Source organism: Centroberyx affinis, unplaced genomic scaffold (assembly GCF_046629955.1).
Source record: "Centroberyx affinis isolate AG114_WGS23_722 - 3 ecotype Tasmania unplaced genomic scaffold, CSIRO-AGI_Caff_v1 ptg001235l_1, whole genome shotgun sequence".
Classification (NCBI taxonomy): Eukaryota; Metazoa; Chordata; class Actinopteri; order Beryciformes; family Berycidae; genus Centroberyx; species Centroberyx affinis.
Window position 1 is genome coordinate 195,209 of NW_027279748.1, and position 21,316 is coordinate 216,524.

The window sequence follows — 21,316 nt, forward strand, 5'->3', positions numbered from 1 at the left end:
TAAAAACATTGGATTAAAAACACCATTCCCCTTTATAAAAACACAGGTGCATGGTTCCCATATCATACTCCCCATACACACGATAAATTATAAAGTGCTGTTAAGAGCCTGCGGTGTATGAGTTTGACATTACAGGGTTCCATCTGCATTCAGAAGAAACGTTTTTGAGATGCTGATTGTTTTCATGTCCTATGTAACAAAAATAATACAACTTAATTTTGCATTTTTACTTGGAAAAAATAAACTGTAGCCTCATGTAAAGACCCATTTGTAAAGATAGAGTACATGAATACATCTTGGGGGTTGACGGAACATTTAAAATGTCTAATTTCTACGAGCTTTTCCAAGTCAAACCCCACTCAGGACATGATAAGACCAGCAGCAACCATTGTCAAGAACTCATTTAGTCCTTCAACATCTAACATCTGTTCAGTGTTGAGGTTGGATCTATTACGCAATAAAGGTTTGAAAAAAAATACAAACTAAAACGATATGTATGGAAAAAATGTTAAAAAACAGGACGGTGTCCCCTTTTGCTACAGCGATCAAGCATAACAGACTAAGGTTTTTTACTTGAAACTATCAACACCTGAATTTCCCTTTGAAACACTGCATGATCTGGACAACAGACAGGAACAGAAAATGGCAAATTCAAAGTTTTCAAGGACATTTTTCCTTTTCCCAAAATGGAAGAAGAAAGTCTTCCAAAAATAGTTTCACCACAGGTCGTGTTTTACTCTCATTCCAGTTGGCACTAGAGGGTGACGGCACAGTTTAGGTATTGTCCATGAACATATATACACATAATAATAAACCGTCCATAGCCATGTCACAGATGTTGCGATGCTGCTTCCAGTGTGCTGAGCAGAGCTCAACATAACTGCGTACCACATGCAGCCATCAGGTGGCGTATTCACTTTCAGGACCTTTCCTCCTCCAGTCTCGTCCAATAGTAATCCTCCATGTTTCCATGGTTATCTTGTGCCGCAGTTCAGTTATTGCTGGTGATCTGTGAGGTGAAAAAAGAGACAAGTTTAGGTGAGAACAGAGTATGAAGATGGATTCATTAGCTTAATGGAGAGTGGAGGAGAGGCAAAGTGGTTAGTTTGAGGAATTGGTTTGAAAATGTGAAACGGCTTGCAACCAAACACAAATGTTAACCGTTTTCTGCAGAGGAATAAAGAAAAAAGTGAGAAATAGAGAAACATGCATAGGTCAACACACACACACACACACACACACACACACACTATATGTTAGGCTTGGACCGTAACCCTATATCAGGGTGACATTTATTAAATACTGGATATTAGCCGATCATTTCATACATCACTGATATGATGCAGGTTCCTCCCTGATCAGAAAAACTTCTTTGTACATTTCATTTATTTACTTGTTCTTTTTTTGTAAATGAAATCTTAATTAATAGGCCTAATGTATTGCAGAGTTCCCCTATTGAATTGGCGGGGTACCCTAAAATAATTTCATTAGTCTGGGTTTCAGCGGAGAGTTTTAGTGTCACATGTTGGTCTAAATGCTGTTTCAGAGACTTTTCCAACCTGACAAGAATGAAATTCTGAGCGGAAACACCGATCTTTTTCTTGACAAGTTTTCAAATTTATAAGGTATTGAATTGAACTTAAGTCTAAAGATATCAGCATTGGCCTTGACAAACCCATATCAGTCGAACCCTTCAGCACCCCATGTCAGTGATGCCCATGTATGAGACCGTGCCACCCAGACAGTAAACCCCTGAACTAGAAAGTGAGTTAGTGTGTTTTAAATTCACACAGGAGCATGCAGCAGCATATGTCGGACCTTAGGGGTCCACTCTGGTGGGGGGAGGGGTGGGGGGGACCGCCCAGGGAGCGCCGTTCATCTTCTTCCCTAAACCTGTTGTCAGTAAGGAGAGAGCACCCACAGACGCATCACGGTCAGATTCTAGCTTCTGTTCATATATTGAGAAGAAAAACACCCAACATTAAGCAGAAATCAGTGGAAAATCAAAAACTGCTGGATTGTTTCTTACACGTGTCTTCCATTTCTTAGATAATTGTTATTGTGATTCATGAAGACAATAATATTGCAGCTGCATACCGTTGGCATTGCAGCAAGGCTCCGTCGTCTCCCAGTTCATGGCTTTCTGGACAGCCTTCTTCCAACGAGCAAAGCGGAACTCGCTCTCTGTTTGGGATGAAGACAGACAGAAGTCGGTTAGGTCCAGTGGTGTGGTGGGAAAACTAAACATTGTAAGCTGACTTCCAGCTGGTGATCATCATGATTGGAAAACAACCACTAATATAAACACAAATCAATTATATTTTCAGAAAAGTATGAATGTATGCTTTTTCTCCTTAAAAGCCTGTATCGTTATATAGCCTACATCAGTTTGATATTATGATATATACTAAGAATTTCATATAATTAAGATTTAAATCAGTCTAAAAAGGTTGGTAAACTCTGTTCTGCAATTAAAAAGGAGGTAAACTGGCTTTAGGTGGGTTTATCCTCTATACATCCCTTTGGTAAGTCAGTTTCTTTTATCAGTATGCTTTACCACAATGACTAAATAGAAAGCTGGCAGAAGCCAGGTGTAACCCTGGAGGAAATGGTGAAAGTAAACCATTTGTTTTTGAAATTAAGTATTTTAAAACAAAGGCAGAATATTTTTGAGAATTTTCCCTCATCTTGTTTAATTGGTTAATTTCAGAAAGAGACAGTGTAATGACAGCATTTTCCACTAGATGGCAGCATCTAAACCTGAAGTAACTGTTGCCTTCTGACCTGACCTGACCTGGTTGTTGTCTACAGTTTGAATATTTAAATGTGAACAAATGTTATCTTTCAAGTAATATCCACATTTGAGACATATTTAAGAATCGCACACCTGCACTAGTTCTAGTAGTTGAAACTACATTCAGACATGTTTGCTGGGTCTTCTTTTCCTACCGTCAGTGTTGATCTGGGGCTGGTAGGTCACTGATGTGACGTCTGGGAGCTGACCAGGGTTCAGGCTCCACACCTCCACCCCCTCTGCTGCCCCCGCTGCCATGGCTGCACCCAGGGCTGTGGTCTCCGACATGGTGGGCCGCACTGGACGCACAAACAGACAAAATTAGGAACAATCCTTCCTCTCAATTTACTTTCCATTTTTATAATTCAAAAAGAGTAGCATGGCAATTTAATTATGTCCATTATTAAAGAAATGCAAATGACTGTTTTTATGTGAGAGGCAGCTGGCCAGAAGGGAAAATAACACCAGCCAAACCCTTGGGAATTTTACTTCATTTAATTCCCTAAATCTATCTACTTTATTATCCATTTTTGCAGGTAAGTCAACGTTCGTCTTTTGCGCTCTAATAATCATCTATGGCTGGAAAAATAGTGAAAGCAGCAGCTGGATTTTGGAATGAGAAACTGGAGTTTCCTGCCCTACAACTGACACACACACTAAAAACAAACTTGAATGAAAGTCGGTAGTTGGAATTGGGTAGCAGCAACTGACGTCTAATGTTCCTGTGTGCACAGTTACGCATGCATAAACAAATTTGTACTCTTGCTCGAGTTGAGTGTACATCAAAGCGAAGGTTCATGTGGTTGTTTAACCTGAGTCAGACAGGAGAGGGAGGGTGTAAAGTCTGTGTTCAGATTCCACCAAATGACAATTTAACTCCATTGTTACCTGTATTAACAAAACAGGTTTCTACGTTTCTACATCAACGTAATTGAAGCTGTTGATGCCCCCAAGTTTTTCACGTTTCAGGTTTTAAGTGATTGAATTTTCTGTCTGGGACCATGTGCTGCTGCCTTCTTAGCCAGATCCCTCATGAAAGAGGGATTTACCTTGTGAAATATACAGACTAAATACATGTGCATTTAGTGTGTGTGTGTGTGTGTGTGCGTGCGTGCGTGCGTGCGTGTGTGTGTGTGAGAGTAGATGAGAGTCCGTGAGTATGTGTGTGTCCTCTCACCCACGGGCATGCAGAGTATGTCGGCCTGCAGCTGCATCAGCAGCCTGTTGGAGGTCATGCCTCCATCCACCTGCAGCTGCCTCAGAGGAATGCCACTGTCCAGGTTCATCGCATCAAGGATCTGAGACACACAACGTGACATGTCAGTTAGAAAACCAATATCCAATATATGGTATCAGTTACACACATCCAGGGTCTGAAATTAATACCCACCAAGCGCTAAATGCCGGTAAACTTTGTCTTTGGCAGATAAATCAGTAAGGGTCACCCGAGAATGTTTGAATTTATATATGGTTATATTGTCTTTGATTCAGCCATGATGAATTACAAAGCACCTAATTCTGTGCACAAAATAGCACTGAAAACAGAGTAGAGTGACATTTCTACGAAAAATGTATATTAATTATTTTGGTTGGTACTCACTACGCCACCCTGCTGCCCAAAATCTATCCATCTTATCTTTCCAGGCACTTTCCACAATATCATGTCCATGCAAGCAAAAACGCAATATATCTAACCTTAGAAACAATCATGTATCTGCACTTATTAAACTTGTATCAGGTACACCATATTTGATTTGCTTGTCGCTTGAGCTTTTCTGAATCAACTCCTTGACAAGCCACCTGCACCCTCATAGCAGAAACAGTATTGTGAAGAAGTAGATGTGAGATGTCACTCACCTCTCTGGTCTGGAAGCAGACGGCTTCCAGAGCAGCGAAAGCCAAGTGGTTCCTGTTGGTGAACTGAGTGAGCCCGCAGATGATGCTAGAAAACACAGGAGAAACAGATTAGATATGAACAGTTTCAAGCCCAGAGAGGAACCATTCACAAAGTCCAGGTAAAAGCAAGCTTTCAACCTGCTGAAGTGTCTTTAAGTAAGAAACGGAATCTCTACAAGCAAAAAGAGAATTTCCTCTTCAGGAATCAATAAAGTATAATTATTATTATTATTATTATTATTAAAGGCTTCTAATTTTCTCCTGAACTCATGGTCAGATATGACCGCCCCCCTCCCCAGACATCTTTGGAGCATGCCATTTCATCCCCAGCCTCTACTTTCAGGGTATCCAGTGTTTCAACAGCTGACTGTCTCACCCTCTTGCACTGGGCTCCCAGTAGGGGGCGTAGAGTCCAGAGAAGGCCGGCACAAAGTAACAGCCGTAAGAAGTTCCTGCTGCAGCTGCTAGTTTTTCTGAAATGAGAAGAGAGGATGAAAAAAGACAGAGAGGAGAGTTGTTATTTAAATGACCATTATTTCATTTTTCTAAATTACATATCAAAAACCCATGGAGTCGATCCAGTTTGCATTTGAAGAACTTCATTCCAAATGAGAAGATGTGATGTGATACCATATCTTTTTTCTGGTCTTCCAAAAAGGGGCCTGTAGGGTGACTTCACCTCACCCAGAACGCTGCAGCTCGCATCTTGACTAGGTCAAGAAAATCTGACCATACAACCCCTGTTGTGAGTTTTAGAATTGATTACAAGATCCTTCTACTGGTCTACAAAGGTCTCAGTGGCCTGAGAGACACTACAATATATTTCCAACATGCCTGTCAGTTATGAGTCTGCCAGGTCACTCAGATCATCTGGCACTGGCCTTTTTAAACAATCCTGAAGTCAAATCTAAAGCTTTTTGGTTTTATGCTCTAAGGGTTGGAACAGTCTGCCAGATGACCTGAGATTTGCCCCAAAAATTGACTTGACATTGACTCAACTACTGATCGCCAGAACGAAACTCTTTTGCTTGCCTCCCTCTACAGGGAGGTCAGAGGTCAGGGTCAACTACAGGACAGGAGCCCTGGAGCTGGTAGGGATTCAATGTCTTGCTCAAAGACACTTCAGCAGGGCGGTGTTTGGGGCTTCAACCCAGATCCTTCAGTTGAAGTAGTATTTACTACACCACCCTGCTGCCCTGACAGCTACTTTCACAAAATGAACCAGGGCTGCAGGTTTCAGAAAAACAAATCTATGGCTTTTTAAGAGCTTTTTAGTGCAACATGGAATTGAAAACCAATTTAAAAACCAAAATAAAGAAACAAAGCTGACAAAACCAGCCTATTCCTGATTGAATGAAATGAAAGTTCTGAAACTATAAATTGGCAAGGGCAACAGGAAGTCCAATTGTGTTTAGTCATGCAGATACAATGAAAAAAACAAACAAAAAAACAACATTTTGCATATTGTTCTACTAACCCTGCTCTAAGAGTGGGCATGCAGCACAAAGAAACCTGTCACAGCATGGTGAAAAAAATAAAATCTCATAACTGTATTTAAGACTTTCAATGCCTTTTAAGGCCTTAAATTTAGATAAGCTGAGACTTTTTAAAGGAGCCATGGATACCCTGTGATTATTGATATGGAAGTAAAACTCACTATGAAATATTATTTGAACAAAAACATAAATAAAAAGTGTGCATGTGGGTGACGAACACAGGGTTGGGCTGGGATAACAACCCAATTTGAATTATCACCTCTCTTAAGACCTTTGTTTAACATTTTTAGGACAGGAGTGACTGTATTATTTTTATGAATAAGTTGTGAATTTCAGGTAATGAATGTATAACACTTGGGAAGGAAAGGTTTCCAAATAAGTGTGAGCTGGAGTAAGGAGTGATGGTAAGATGTTACAGTGTAAGTACCGATCTCGGAGGTGGACTGGACGATGCCCATGTTATCCTTTAGCCACCGCACCACTGCCCCCGCTATGGCCACCGAACCCTGGGAGACACATGAGAACCAATCACATGTTAGCACCAGGCAAGTAGCAGTGCAATCACAGACTAGGGTGTCACATGCCGGTCAAAGGTCACATTAAGGTTTTTCTGCATTCAAAAGATGCAAAAAGGCGCAAACTGCACAAGAGAAAGAAAAAAAAATTTGATTGTATCAAGGAAGGAATTACCGGTACAGAGATTTCAATATTCAAGTCATTTTTAGTGTTTTGAACATTTGCAACTGTAATTCCTTTCTTAGGGTATATGAAGGTTTCAGAAAGACAAATTTAAGACTTTTTAAAAAATACTTGTCTGTTCTGTATTAATTTATAATGAGTAGGCAATGCATGAGTCAAAATTAATGTGACCTAAGAAGAACATAAGAAAATAAAACAGACACTACTGCCAGTCCCATTCACATCTTTCAGTTAAACTACACAAACTGTATGGCATTCACCGTAATTTGTTTGCCTTTCTTTTAATTTCAATTAAAACTGATCCTTTTTATTACATGGTGAAAAATCCAAGACCTGTAACTGTGTTTATGAGATTTTAATACTTTAGATAAGTTAAGAATTTTTCCAGACCACAGATGTTACTGTCTGCAACTGAAACATCTTTCCCTGCATGATATGTGTGTTTAGCATAATTTTGGGTGTGGAAATCCCTTCAGGTGAATTCTGTACCGTTGCATGTGGCGGCAGGCTTCAGCAGCGAACACTAATGAACCTGATATATCATACAGGCCAAGAGCAGTCTCACACTCACACACACACACACACACACACACACAGGTGATGATGTATATAGACAAGCACACCCATGTACACACCTCTAGTGCATAGCAAGCAGTCTCGTCTTTCCCCATTTTGTAGGCGACTGTGGTCAGCAGGCCATGTTCTGACATAACAGGCTGGGAGAATCAGAGAAAATGAGAGAAACAGAGAGTGAGACAATGAGAAAAGCAGTCGATGCAATTAAACAAAATGCCAAAAAAAATCATTTGATTAAAAAGTATATAAGGGTTTTGTTGAGTCGCAGCATCTTACCTTAGCCCCTGTGTTTCTGAGCAAGAAGCAGCCAGTCCCATACCTTTACAAAACAACAAGAATGGTGAAATGAGTAAGACAAGACAAAGACAAATACAAATTACTCATCGTTGGCAGAAAGTAGGCTACACACTCCATAGCTATAGCTACTGAGAACTAGTAGCACTGGTTCTACATAGAGGCAGCTATGGGACACAGACACACACACACTAACCAGTCAGTGGTTCCATGGCCACACCTATTAACGGCCAATGATGGGGTGATTTGGGAACTCATGGCTACCTCAATGTTTAGTGAAATTATTCAATTCATCCAACTTGTTTGCTTCACATTATGAGGACCATCATATATAATAATCATCCTTGATGGTCTATTAATATGTTTTTGAAGCTGTTAAAACAGGTTATAGGGAGAAAGTGAGGGAAATCATTTACCTCCTCACCCTCCCTTCTTCTACAATACTACACATTATTGCTAATTTTAAATGTATTCTGACAAACCTGCCTTACTATTTGCACATCAAGACGGCTGTAATGGAAACAAGTCTGACTTTATTGTGAATCGTAAATGATTTTATGCGTTTTATGAGGCGCCAGACTGACTCCAGTGTTATGTAAGGTTGTCATCTTGACAGACATCTTGTTTCCATCGCAGCCAGTAATGTAATTGCAATAAAGCCAGGGATGATGGTGGCAAGTCAGAACCATTTCACTATCTTTACTGACATGAGGAAATAAATACATGATTGTGGCACATAAATTTTATTATAGCAAAGAAACAGAACAATCAATACATTTCATGATCACAGGATGCAGTTTTAAAGCATGAGGAACCTTTGTCAAATAATATGGCCACATGTGGTGTGAAGTTAACAAGACGGCGAGAGGTCTTACGTGTTTTTGGCCTGGCCGTCCTTGAAGCACATCTGACCGACCAAAGCAGCTGATTGGTCACCTAGACACTGATGCACAAGAAGAGGCCGCTGTCAGTCACGCACTTTGACAAAGAAACAACTGACAATGTACGTGAATACACCCAACCACACAAAAACAATAAAACAACCAGCCTTGTCCTTAAAACACCTTCACTCCAAAACTGCTAGAGGGAAGCACACATGTTCCCGCCCATTATTTCTTTCTTGACTGCAAACACATGCACTACGGCATGCAACCAACCTCACATTACAGTCTAGCAAACAAACACAGATTGGACTATTCTAGCAGAGTTATATAACAGGGAAAATCCTTACCCCGGAAATTGGCACTCCTGCAAGAGAGTTGGATTTCTGGTGGGAAGAAAACAAGAAAGACAACAGAAGCGTGTTTAGATTTAGGATGAATGAGCCCAGGCACAATACTGAACTGAGAGTAACGGCTCAACACCGACCTTCGTCAACCCACACCCAGCTGTAAATACAGAGTAGGTTTACATTTTGCTGAATTGGCTGAAGCTCTTCTCCAGCAAGCCGCGGCACTCAATAGGATGCATATTGCGGGACATCAAACCTGTGACATTTGGGTTATGGGACAGTCTCTCAAACCTCTGGGCCATAATGCCACCCCCACATTAACAGAACAGTTTGGCAATAACTTCCTATTAGCATAGTAAACCATTCACATAAGCTAATAGTGTAATAAGCCTGTTCATGTAATAAATTCTCTATTGCTGTAATAACACTCACCTGCCAACGTGATATCTTTTTCCTGTCAGTGTGATAACTACCGTACTACAAAATTAGACTTTATTACATTAAAAGGGAAGGTTGAAATTCTCACTGTTCAAAAATGTAATAACTGAACTGATAATGTAATAACAGTCAAAAGACAATATACTTTGACGCAGTTATAGATATGTTTATCATTAACTGTGATGCAATGTTTAAAAAAGGATGAATTTGTATTCACTTTGATGATTACGTTATCAGTTCAGTTTTACATATTTGAAAATTCAACCTTCCCTGTTAATGTAATAAAACAGTGATATAATAGCTATTGTATTAACAGGAAAACAGTTATCACAGTAATGATTGGTAACTTTTATTACATTAATGGGAAAACAAGATTATTACACTATTAGCTGCAATTACGTCAAGGGGAAGTTAATACAGTAACAGCTGCAACACTTTTGTCCGTGGCCGGTTGTGCAAAAGAGTTGCACAAAGTATGTGCGTTTGCATGTGCGTCACTGACTGATTATGGACTGTTCCACTAACAAACAAAATGGTGCTGTTATAAACAACAGGAAAAATACCATGAGGCACCCATTTTCATCATGGTCCAATAAAAAAGTAGGGCCAGCCAAAGAGCCGGTCTCTTTTCCTCTGTCTCTCTTCTAGCTCCAACCACTAATAGGATGTTTTTCCACTAGATGATGGCTGTGGGTCAGGAATAACAATCTTCCCGAGAGGACAAACAGCCATTGTGAGGCCAAATGGATGGCAGTTTTAGGACGATGTGAGTTGAGGACATTTTGGGAAGGAAAACAAATGGCCCACCAAATGAGGAGAGTGAAAGAAGCGGCCACGTCGCTGACCTCTGGACACAGGACAAGGTGCATGTTGCATAAAAAGTTAACACTGTTGACCATGATGTGGTCAAGAGAGATAAGATACGCATGGATAAACAAATGCCCAAACTGCCACAAAAGAAGGCATTTCGGTGATAAATGCCTGGCAATGTGTTCTTATCACTGCTGCTGCATATACCAGTTTAATCAATTTGTTACACTTTAAAAAAAAAACATTAAAAAATATAATATAAACAAAGTGGCTGGGATACAGGCTTCATCCACCTCCTTTACAGCCTCAGTATCCATTCTATAGCATTAAATCATCTGCTATTGTGAGAAAAACATGGAATTTTATCAAACCAGATATCAGGGCGATTAAGGCCAAGACATTTCATGAAACGATTCACAAGAAATTTAATAAGCTTAATTTATGGGGAAAGACCTCTTCTAGGATATAAATTCAAAGTAAAAACCTAGTTTGAAAATTGTTTGGGCTTCTTACCAAGTACAATCGTGTCTGGGTTGGAGTATTTCCAAATTATTACTGCAGGGTTTAAGCTTGTATCATTTGATAGTAGTGTGTTTATTCCTCGTCAGCGGATTGAAGAGTAGATGAAACATACTTCGATATCAAATCAAGGATCTTAGAGTTATTTTATCCTACTGATATGATTGTCTTTCCACTCAAACATATTCAGTTTGTCCAGCAGAAATTCAAAAGGGCATTTAGATGAGATATTTGCTTGAAAGCCCTCCTTTACTGCTAGGGTTCAAGGTTGAAAGCATTTTATTGAATAAAAAAAAAAAAATTGATGCTATATTTGACAGAGACAGTGAGAGAGAGACAGGAGGGTATGGGAGAGAGAGCGAGGGGAGGACATGCAGCAAAGGACCGCGGGCGGGCCGGATTCAAACCCGGGTCGCTACGGGAAGGACTGAGCCTTATGAATGAAAGGTGCAGTACAAATAAAATGCATTATTATTATTATATTATGGTACGCGCTCTACTCGGTGAGCCACCGGGGCGCCGCATTTTACTGAATTTTAATCCCTTATCGAAACTTTCTACTTTTTACACAATTTCATAAACACGGAGCTCATTAACGTTTACGTGATGCTGCGCATTTTTGCACCCTCCCTTCGTCGGAAGGGCCCTGGCACAAATACTGAATTTCGCGTATTAATCTATTTAATTTGTAGAAGTGTGCCCATGCTTTCGAACGCTTGTGTCAATCTGCCATGTTTACACACACAAGTGGGGACTGGGGACGCAAGCGTTTGACATCATCGGGGGGGAACAGGGGATTTGATAAGAGGATTTGTTTGAATTGGAGATTTACAAATCCATGTATTTTGCCAACTTGGAACTGGTTCCAAAATGGGACCAGGTAACGGAACCCAACCCTATGTACTGTTTCACAATCTAGACTCTTTATCAGTACATTATCTGCTATTCTGAAGAATACAACACTGGATCTTATCAGGTTATATGAGGGTCACGGCAATCAAAATATTTTATGACACCATTCACTAGACTCTTTTATGACTGTACTTAGCCTCATTATAAAGTTACAACCCCTTTCACTTGAATGAGCTGAAAAAAAAAGATATCTAGGTCAGCTCCTATCAAGTCTATCTCAAAACATAAACAGCACCAAAGAACAGCAGACGCACTCAGACACAAATACCCATGCAAACAAACACACATAGACACACACACATTAAGCTAGAACTGAAGTTTATCTGAACTTACCATCAAACCGTATATTTCAGAGGAGCTTCTGACTTTGGGGAGAATTTCCATTGGGACATCAAAGTACCTAGAAGCAGCACAATACAATACAATCGATCATGTTGATGCACATATACAGCACAGAACACAATTGCAACACAGGAGTGATTCCACTGTATGCATGCATCCCAAGAAGTAGCAGCAAGACATGACAGACAGGAAAAGTGAGACCGAGTGTTAACAAGCTAGTTATCTCAAAGGAAAACAGACATACATGGACTGAAACCACTGTGTGTATGTGTTGTATACTTGAAACCCTATATGTAAGCAACTAAAAAGATATGTATTCGTAGTGTTGAATATTGAATGCATAAAGTCCTACTGTCCAGTATGCACTTACACATAATCCCTGCAAGCTGGTAAATCGTCTGCACTATTTACTTCCTTCTGTATGCTTTCAGTAAAGGTATTCAAACATGTTCAGACGCTCAGTTCAGATGGTTAAGTGTGTGTTTGCTGCATGTGACCGTTTACCTGCAGAGTTCAGGATCCCAGTCCATGGTGTGGATGTTGAAGAGCATGGTGCGACTGGCGTTGGAGACGTCAGTACAGTGGATCCCTCCGTTCCTACCGCCCGTCAGGCACTGCAACAATATCGAAAAGATAACACTCAGCTAAGTATATGTTAAACATTATGAAAAAAAAAAGAGCCGCCCAACACAATCATCTAGATTCAAAGGACCTCTGGCCAAAGACAGTTTCACAAATGGAAACTTACTTATTCACCCTCTAAAGCTTGGTTTCAAAGCAGCTTCTGCCATGTCACAAATAACACAAAGTATCTCTCTGAGTCAGAGGTGAAAACACACATTTTCAACAGACACAGACCTGGGTCAAATAGTAGCTGCAAATAGCCTGTTTTAACATGCTTGGAATACCATATGGGTAGGGTTTTCTGCATATCAGTGAATTTGTCAATTCATATATAACTGTGCAAGAAGAAAAGACATGCGAAAATACTGTTGTGGCTGTAGGTCATGTTATCAATAAAAGTGAAATGTTTGATAAAACAGATTTTTTTCCAAATTTAGGTTACTATAACACAATAAACTGTCTTGTCTAAAGCCCTAGTCTGTACTCCAAAACACTAGGAGCTGGTTTCGAGGAGAGGGATTAAGCCTAGTCCTAGACTAAGGATTTTTTCAGTGAATATCTCCATTGAATATTGTCTTTAGTCTAGGACTAGGTGTAATCCCTGTCCACAAAACCAGCCCTACGAGTTGTAGCATTAGAAGAGTCAGCTCAGTTAACTTAAACAGTTGGTTTTTGGCTTTGTTAGCCAACTAACTAGTCAGTAGGCTAAGTTAGCAAAGCAACTGATGTTAATGTTAACGTTAACATGCAACTACTAATGCTAGCTTCTACTAGATACATTAGCTAGAGTGCTTATCAGATGTATGAACAGGACAGTGATGGCTTGCTGACCAGATAATACGGTTAGCTAACAAACTATCTAAAACACAAATCAATTAGATGCATCAGAGGCAAATCAGTTCTCAATCAAAAACCGCACAGAAATGAACCGTGTCTATTGAAATCTGTTGACACGGCCGAGCTGTACAGAAACAATCAGAAACAAATACAATCAGCTGTTATCAGCCATAATTGGCCGCAAGCTGCATACCTCCACTACGGCTGCCAGAGGGAGCGTTACGTCACCTGAAAGCCCTGTATATACAAATAACACCTGCCCCAGGCCTGGTGCACAGGGCCTGAGGAGGAAGCAGCTTTAGCAGCTTTGAGCGGCTCCCTACCCAGATGATCCAGGAGTCCACTGTGCCGAACATGGCCCGCTGACTCTGGACCGCCTGGCGCACCTCCTCCACGTTGTCCAGCAGCCAGCGCAGCTTCACCGCACTGAAGTAGGTACTGATGGGAAGGCCCGTCTTTTGCTGGAGAGATGAGATGAGTAGAGGCACAGATGAGAGCAGTGGACGGCGACATCCACCATTTAGGTACAGCAACAGTCTGATAAAATGATTTAAGAAATAATCTGCAATATTTTCATAGAAATAAATGTCAGTTTTGTTACTCTGTATCATCAATTGATCCATGACAATAGTTTACATATATATTTGCTGTTCTAAACACCCAGTGTCTGGTAGGTTAAAAAAAAGAAGACAAAAGAGACAAATACGGGGGTTTTCATGTCCATCATCTCCTCTCACCTTGAGGTGGTTCTTGTTTCTGCCTGGGGTTTTGTTGATGAGCCTCTCCACAGTTGACTGAGTTCGCAGGTCCAGCCAAACTACAGACACAGGAGAGGGGGGAGGGTTACACAAGAACCTAGACTAAACTAGATTAGCATTGTCACAAAAAAACTAAAGATTTAATACTACTTCAATACTGTTGCGAAACATTCATTTCAATATTGATTTTCAATACCTATCACCGAATCACCTAATATGTTCCGCAACCTGAAATGCCATTTCGGTGTCACCTTTAGACAGCATGAACGTGCAGATTGGAATAGTTAAAAGAAGAGAGCCACAGATATAGTCACAGTCTCGCTCTGACAATGGACTGCAGCAGTCAGCACACAATTCAACACAGTCAAACAGCTGAAAAAACATGGCAACAGCGTCAAACTCTCTGGAACTGAATCCCAGTCCACCTAAACTGGTTAACAGTTCTGTCAAACAGGTGCAAATTATGGAACCATTTTGCTTACAGAGCCAACAAAGACCTACAACCAACTGACATCAAACCCTGTGCAAAAGTTAGTATAAGTTGTCCAAGTCAAGTGTAGCAACACACTGCTTGGTGGTTTTCATAGTTTGCTGTGGCATCACAGTGTTGAAGCAAACAAAATTACTCATCATTGACAGTTATCTCTCACCTCATATCACACCTCCAAACTGGAGAGAAATTATAGCCCACAGCTATAGAGCTACTAAGAACCAGTCGCACCAGTTCTGCAGAGAGTCAACTATGGAACACAAACAAACACACACAATGATGCTGTAGCCACACCTAGGCCGTGAACACATCAATGATGGGGTGATTTGAGGGGGATGGCAACCTCTATGTTAGCAGCAATAACAGAAATAGAGACAAACCTCATGAATAACTTCTCAGGCAGTATTTACTTGACTGGTATGGCTCCGCATGAGAACCCACATTCAAGCTTAATTTGACAAGCTATTCAGAACGTAAAGCTTACATACATCATGTAATCATGATATCTATATCTCTATCTATCTATCTATCTATAATTTATTATGTATATTATTATGCATATATTCCTTTTTCGTAGTTAAACTGGGTAATCCTGCTTCTTTAAGTATCTGAGTAAATTGAGGGGTTAACAAGCCACCAGCAACATACCAATCACATTTAGTCACATTCAGCTGAATAGCAACCGAAAGGCAGTCTTAACAATTTGCAGATGAACCAGTGTGCCAAGCTGAAACTAAAGACCTTTGGGGTAGAATTATAAGCCCCTCTTTGCTAGTAATATCCGCACTGAAGCCATAAGCCTTGAGTAGGCGGTGTCTGCCTGTATTCATCTCCTACACAGATTCCTCATCATGGAGCCTCCCTCTGGAGGGTGCAAACGACATGTCATGGTACAGTACAATATGACGCAACCCAGTCATGTACTGTGCAGTTTCCCAGATGACATAACCTTCTCATTTGCTCGAGTGCGTAAGTTACAGCAGACAAGTATGGAGTGGTGAATTTGATACAGCACAAGTTCTTTCCAGTGGTCAGGTGGCAAAAGGAATTCCAAAGGACAGTTCAACTACAAATTAATTTAAGGGCTGGTTTCACACGCATGGAGTGAGGGCAAGGCTTAAATTCATATTTATATGGACATCTCCAATGGAAAAAAGTCAGTCAATGTAGAATCCATTACCAACTTTAAATATGATTTAAAGACCCATTTTTTCTCCATGGCCTTTCAGTTTGACTGATGTGTTTTATCTGCTTTTTGAAATGCATTCCGCTTTTGACTTGAGTTGACTTGAGTAAAGAACAAATAGTGACACTAAATTCAAGCTTGATGGCGAGTCCCTTGGGAACCTCAAGAAAAGAATATTTTACAGCAATATTCATTCATTCAGACATGCAGTGCACATCACCCACCGATGGCGTTGTAGAGTGGCTCTCCGGTCTCTTTGTCCCAGACCAGGGTGGTCTCTCTCTGATTGGTCACTCCCACCGCTGAGAAAATAAACAACACAAATGTAAACAAAACTCCCTCATCCATCCATTCCTCTCAGTTAGGTGTGGTTAACTCTCAACTTTTATCCTCACCCCCAGCTAAGTGTGGTGAACACCCAGTATTAGGTGTCCCCATCCACAGTAAGGCATGGTTAACACTCGATCTTGGGTATCGGTGCATGCACCAACAGTAACTCACCTTTTATGTTGGAGATATCGATGTTGAGCTGGCCAAGTTTCTCACAAGTCCTCTCCATGCACTCATAGACTGACTGCATTATCTCCTTGGGGTCCTCCTCCACCCAGCTGATTGAAACACACACACAAATGCATAAACATTCAAATCCGCACACGTATGCACAGACACAAACACACCTCAGTTTCTTACTTCATGCAAAAAGATACAAAGAGGACAGACAGACAGAAACGTGATGTGGTAAAATTAAGACAACATTAACTACATATTGCTGCTGTTTGTGGCTGCTGCTGCTATCTGTTTGCCTAACAGAAGCCAGCCTCTTAGTGGGCTATACGCTCGGGGTTACGGGGCTAAATGTCTTCCTAGGACACCATACAGAGGAAACACTTATGACGGTTCAAAGTCTTTCTGAGAACATGTGTAAATAGCAACCCCCCCCCCCCTTGCTGAAATTCCCTAGTAAAAATGGCCTAACTTATCACCGGGAGCTTTAAAAGACATCTGTCAAGAGGAAAATATCACAGATTTAGACCTACCTATTGTCTCTGGGACACAAATACAGCAATTTTAAAACTAGAAATAGAATACTTGTTGATGAAAATGGTGTGCATACAGCTAATCTGAGTCCATTTTATTTTGGTAAAACAGCCAAGGACAGTCTTTGATTCGGGCTGCAACAATAACCTTTGCCAAATCAACTAGCATCTCATGCTTTGTAAAGGAGTAGACAGTCACATCAGAATACACCAACCATGCCCTTTCTCTTGGTGTGCATAAAATAAGAGCTGGACCTTGGACTCAATCATGTTATAAATCAAATAAAATGAGTGAATCATCTAAAAGCAGTTAAATTCTAACCTCAGTAAGCCATTTAACATACCATGGAAGGCTTTGTTTCCATAATTTGTAACATGTTTCTTTTCTGTGAACTTTCTGTGAAAGTTCACTTCTGTGAACTTTCTGTGAACTTGTTTTGAGGAGGTGTGTGCAGTGTGGGTTTAGATACTGAATTAGGAAGACAAACTTTTTGGATTCACATTTAGCCTCCCACCATGTTACAACAGTGATTTTGTGTACCAAGACAGCTGATGAAGTGTGTGGAGAAATACTGAATTTCAAAATAAGCAAGTACTATCCATCAATGCCTGGTCAGTAGAACCAGGGATACAGGGGGGATTTGGTGTTGGGGTTTAAAGTGTTTAGTGTGTGTCACAGAGGTCTTAGTGAACTCACCCCTCCTTGGGGAAACTCTGGTTGATCTCCACTTGGTGGTGACTGATCAGTTCGGCTGTTTTGGCATTAAACACCTATGGAGAGAGGGGAGAAATGAAAGGCTGGTGAGGTTTTGAGTTCATAAGAAGCCAGAAGAATAGAAATAAAAAAGGTTACAGAGTAGGAAAGGTGACAGAAAGGGGGGGGCAATTAGGATGTGGCACCATAATAGTCTAAGCCTACACAGTCCCACTGAAGTCAGTGTTTCTACTAATCAGCTAAGAGGATTAACCTGGACGGAGCATTATCTACCTGCTCTCCAGTCAACACAGAGAGGGATAGAGAGATAGGCCTATCCTTCATCCTGCAGACACTACTCAGACTGCTGGGCGATACGATTGCAACACTAAAAACATACAGACACGGCTGTATAACCCAGTTGGGAAACTGCGGAGCACTAACCTTGACAGACATATGACCCACAAGCGGTTTTCGTTCTTGTTGCACCCTTGAACCTGACTCACTTCATTTATGTTTCTTATAAAAAGACAGCCATGGAGATTGGCCAAATACACACGCACAGACTAGAAAGTGACCCCTCTGACATAGCCGTAGAGGAAGAGCGGTAACATTCAGTTCAGGTCACATAACTGGACAGTAGACAGGGACTTCACCCAGTCACAAAAGAACGGAGCGTGTGACTCTGACTAGGCCGGTAAATTTGAGACTTGTGACTGATGTCATTTTGAGTCACTTGCACTACGTAACTTCTGGGTTTTGGCTATATCTTCATCGCGCAATACTTAAAGCTGCTCTAAGCAAGGTTTGTATGTAAAAATACACCCATCTTAGCAAAAACTACAAAGTGGGGCTGCAACAGATCATCTCCCCTAACTGAAACCCCGCAGATTCTCCCCATCTGCCCTAATTTATTTAATTTAAGTCTATTGTCGGGTATGGACACTCCTCCACCCACAGGAATTGACAAATCGAAACGGAGGACTACACAGTTTGGTAATGTCGCCTTACTTAATTTCTGGGTGAATTTCTGGGTGGGAGTGGTAGAGCAGGGGTGTGTGTGTGTGAAGCATGTAAGTCTGCAATTCTGAAACCCACACAAGATCATCCGATACATACATTATTTAGGAATATGCATGGAATACGCTGATTGAGCCATCTAATGTAAAGAAAATATGCATAAAATTGGAAACAAAAGATTTACAATATCTTAGAGTTTCACATTTTCTGTATGTATGTATCTATGTATGTATGTAGTAAATGGCACGTTTTGGACTGATAGACAAAATCATTTAAGAAGAAATGGATTTCAATTTTTAGGTGGACAAAAATGGCTACATCATCAAAAATTCTCATAAAAAGACATTAGATGTTCAGCAAACCATTCCAAGCCAATGATTGGTGGCAGCTACTTGTTCTAAAGAGGAAATAAATCATAGATTTAGCTCCTCAAATGCCTCCACAACTTGTGAGTAAACAGTGGAAGTATCCCACAGTTGACGTTTTTTGTCTGCGGGATTCCTAGAGGTTACGGTGAACCCAGAGAGACCATGAGGATTTAAATGAGAAGAGGCAAAAACAGGCATGCCAACTAGCTGATAATGACTTCAATGACTCCAGTGATCACTACTGTGTTGCCTGGCAAAGACTTAAGTTGGCTCAAATAAAAGTTATCTTTCTGACGATATCAAATACATACATAACAAAGACTGGGACGACTCCTGAAACTGCAGGTAAACTCTACTATTCCAGGTGACTACAACTATGGAGATTAAAAACTAAGCCTGGGGTTTAATCATAACCTACTGCTATGACTGGAAACAAGTCCTTGCTTCATGCACTTTTGGCTCTTGCGATGGGCCTCAAAACAACCTACCAGGTTAAAATTTAACTTCCGATCAAAGTTACCACTTAAGCCTTATGCCAGTGTTTCTTTACATTACAGATGAGCCTTAAACTCGGGGCCTCAGCAAGGGTCAAAGGCCCCTCCAAATGAACTGTGACACACATTTATAAAAACATAAGGTCATAGCAACAGTTTGTTCTTCATGTAGGCTATACAAACACAAGCCCAGCAAAGATGATCTATAACACAGTCCCAATCAACCAAATGAAACATGCAATCAGATTAACAAAAAATACTTTGCTTCATCCATTCAGAAATCAAGTATCTCTTCCCTATCCATCAGCAAATTGTATTCAACTTGTATCACAACAGAGTTTGACCAAACTGCCAAGTCTGAATCTTCCAGCTGACCTACTTGAGGCAGCCCAATTTTCATCACCATGGATTCCTAAACAGGTAAGCCTTTCATAGCACTATCCATTGGAAACAAGGAGACAAATGTTGATTTTCTTGTCTTGTGCTGGAGAAAACAGATGAGTAAAGATAAGGCAAATTCCCTGAAGGCCCAAAATAAGATTCAAATCAGAGATGAACAAAGTTTAGCTAAAGAAAGGACTTCGGCGAATGAGGCGAGGAATTGTGACAACCTCCCAATGTACCAAAAACAACCTCCCAATGTTGAACAAACCATGCCAGGCCTTCCCTTTAGAACAGTTTATCTGCCAGAAATGTTGACAAATGGACTCAGAAAAACCTGGTGGAGTTTTCTTCAGGCATTAGCCTACCTTTCAAGTTAATGTTAGGTTTACAGTCGGCGCATGAGGGAGAGACAGAGAAAGAGAGAGAGGTTTACTGAGACTTATGAAACTGATTTAATTGTTCTAGAGAAGCTTCAACATCTACAAGTTGGCACTCTTCCCTTTATATTGAAAAGGGTCAACAGAGCTTTCACAATATTACATTCACTATCATCGTAGTCTAGCCACTCACATGCAGTGTGCTTCATTAACCAGTAGGGACACACTGAGGAAAGGGGGGCAAAGGGTTCATTTTAATTCCTTTTACCAAAAAGTCCCATATTTGTGATTTTATAACATTTCAGAAAGTGGATATAAAATAAAAGCGATAACAGTGGACTGCATCGGCTTAAGGACATTCGGTGTGTATTTAGATTTTGGCTGATGCAATCATTTCCACTCCTAATCAGACATTTTCAATCACAGGCTACGTTATTTTTAAGATAAAAAAGGGGGATGAAAGAAGGGGGCAGAGGCAAGCAAATAATATTAAACATGTTAAATTCTCATTGAAAGTGTGGAGAAATGCAGAGGGAACGGCATGAATGCTCGAAGACCACCGGCCGGCCGGTGTAAAGTTAGCGTAACAATAACGGTTAGCTAACGTTAACTAGGTTGCATCACTCACCAGAAACCTCGTCGAGCTTGTGCCCTGGTCAACTGCAGCGACCAGTGGATCCATCGTCGTGCTTTTCCTTTGCCGTTAAAACACTCAAAAAAGACGTTACTCACTGCCTGCTGCTCCTGGCTGGCTGGCTGGCTGGATGCCCCCGGTACGGTCTTACACCAGCCACGACTCCTCGTGATAGGTAAAAAAAAAACGGGCGGTGCGTGAGTGTGTAAGAGGACGTACCGGAACCGGTCCGTGTAGAAGGAACGCCCTCTGATTGGCTAGACCTCAGAAGGCGTTGGCTGTGTTCTGTCCAATCAGGTTCGGGGGCACGTCCAAACAAAAGGCCCCAGGTCAGACTGAATGGGTGTTCCTGTGTTTATAACTGGAGGAGATGAGGGCTTAATAATGAGAATTCAGGCTGAAAGCA

The 21,316-nt window shown here is 40.9% G+C and overlaps 1 protein-coding gene across 1 annotated transcript; it reads right to left on the minus strand.

Annotated features, from left to right (window-relative positions):
- Positions 1-354: 354 nt before the first annotated feature.
- Positions 355-21,057, minus strand: LOC139648644 (glycerol kinase-like). Its single transcript, XM_071524827.1, has 20 exons — positions 20,905-21,057; positions 17,637-17,710; positions 16,404-16,510; positions 16,127-16,204; positions 14,206-14,285; positions 13,792-13,929; positions 12,512-12,621; positions 11,999-12,065; positions 8,987-9,022; positions 8,631-8,698; positions 7,738-7,780; positions 7,521-7,601; positions 6,614-6,692; positions 5,067-5,163; positions 4,652-4,736; positions 3,972-4,092; positions 2,950-3,093; positions 2,098-2,184; positions 1,819-1,893; positions 355-1,009 (listed from the first exon to the last, which is right to left on the minus strand). The coding sequence occupies exons 1-19, from the start codon at positions 20,956-20,958 to the stop codon at positions 1,820-1,822; spliced, it is 1,623 nt and encodes a 540-aa protein (XP_071380928.1). The 5' UTR covers positions 20,959-21,057; the 3' UTR covers positions 355-1,009; position 1,819.
- Between the last annotated feature and the right edge of the window lie 259 nt (positions 21,058-21,316).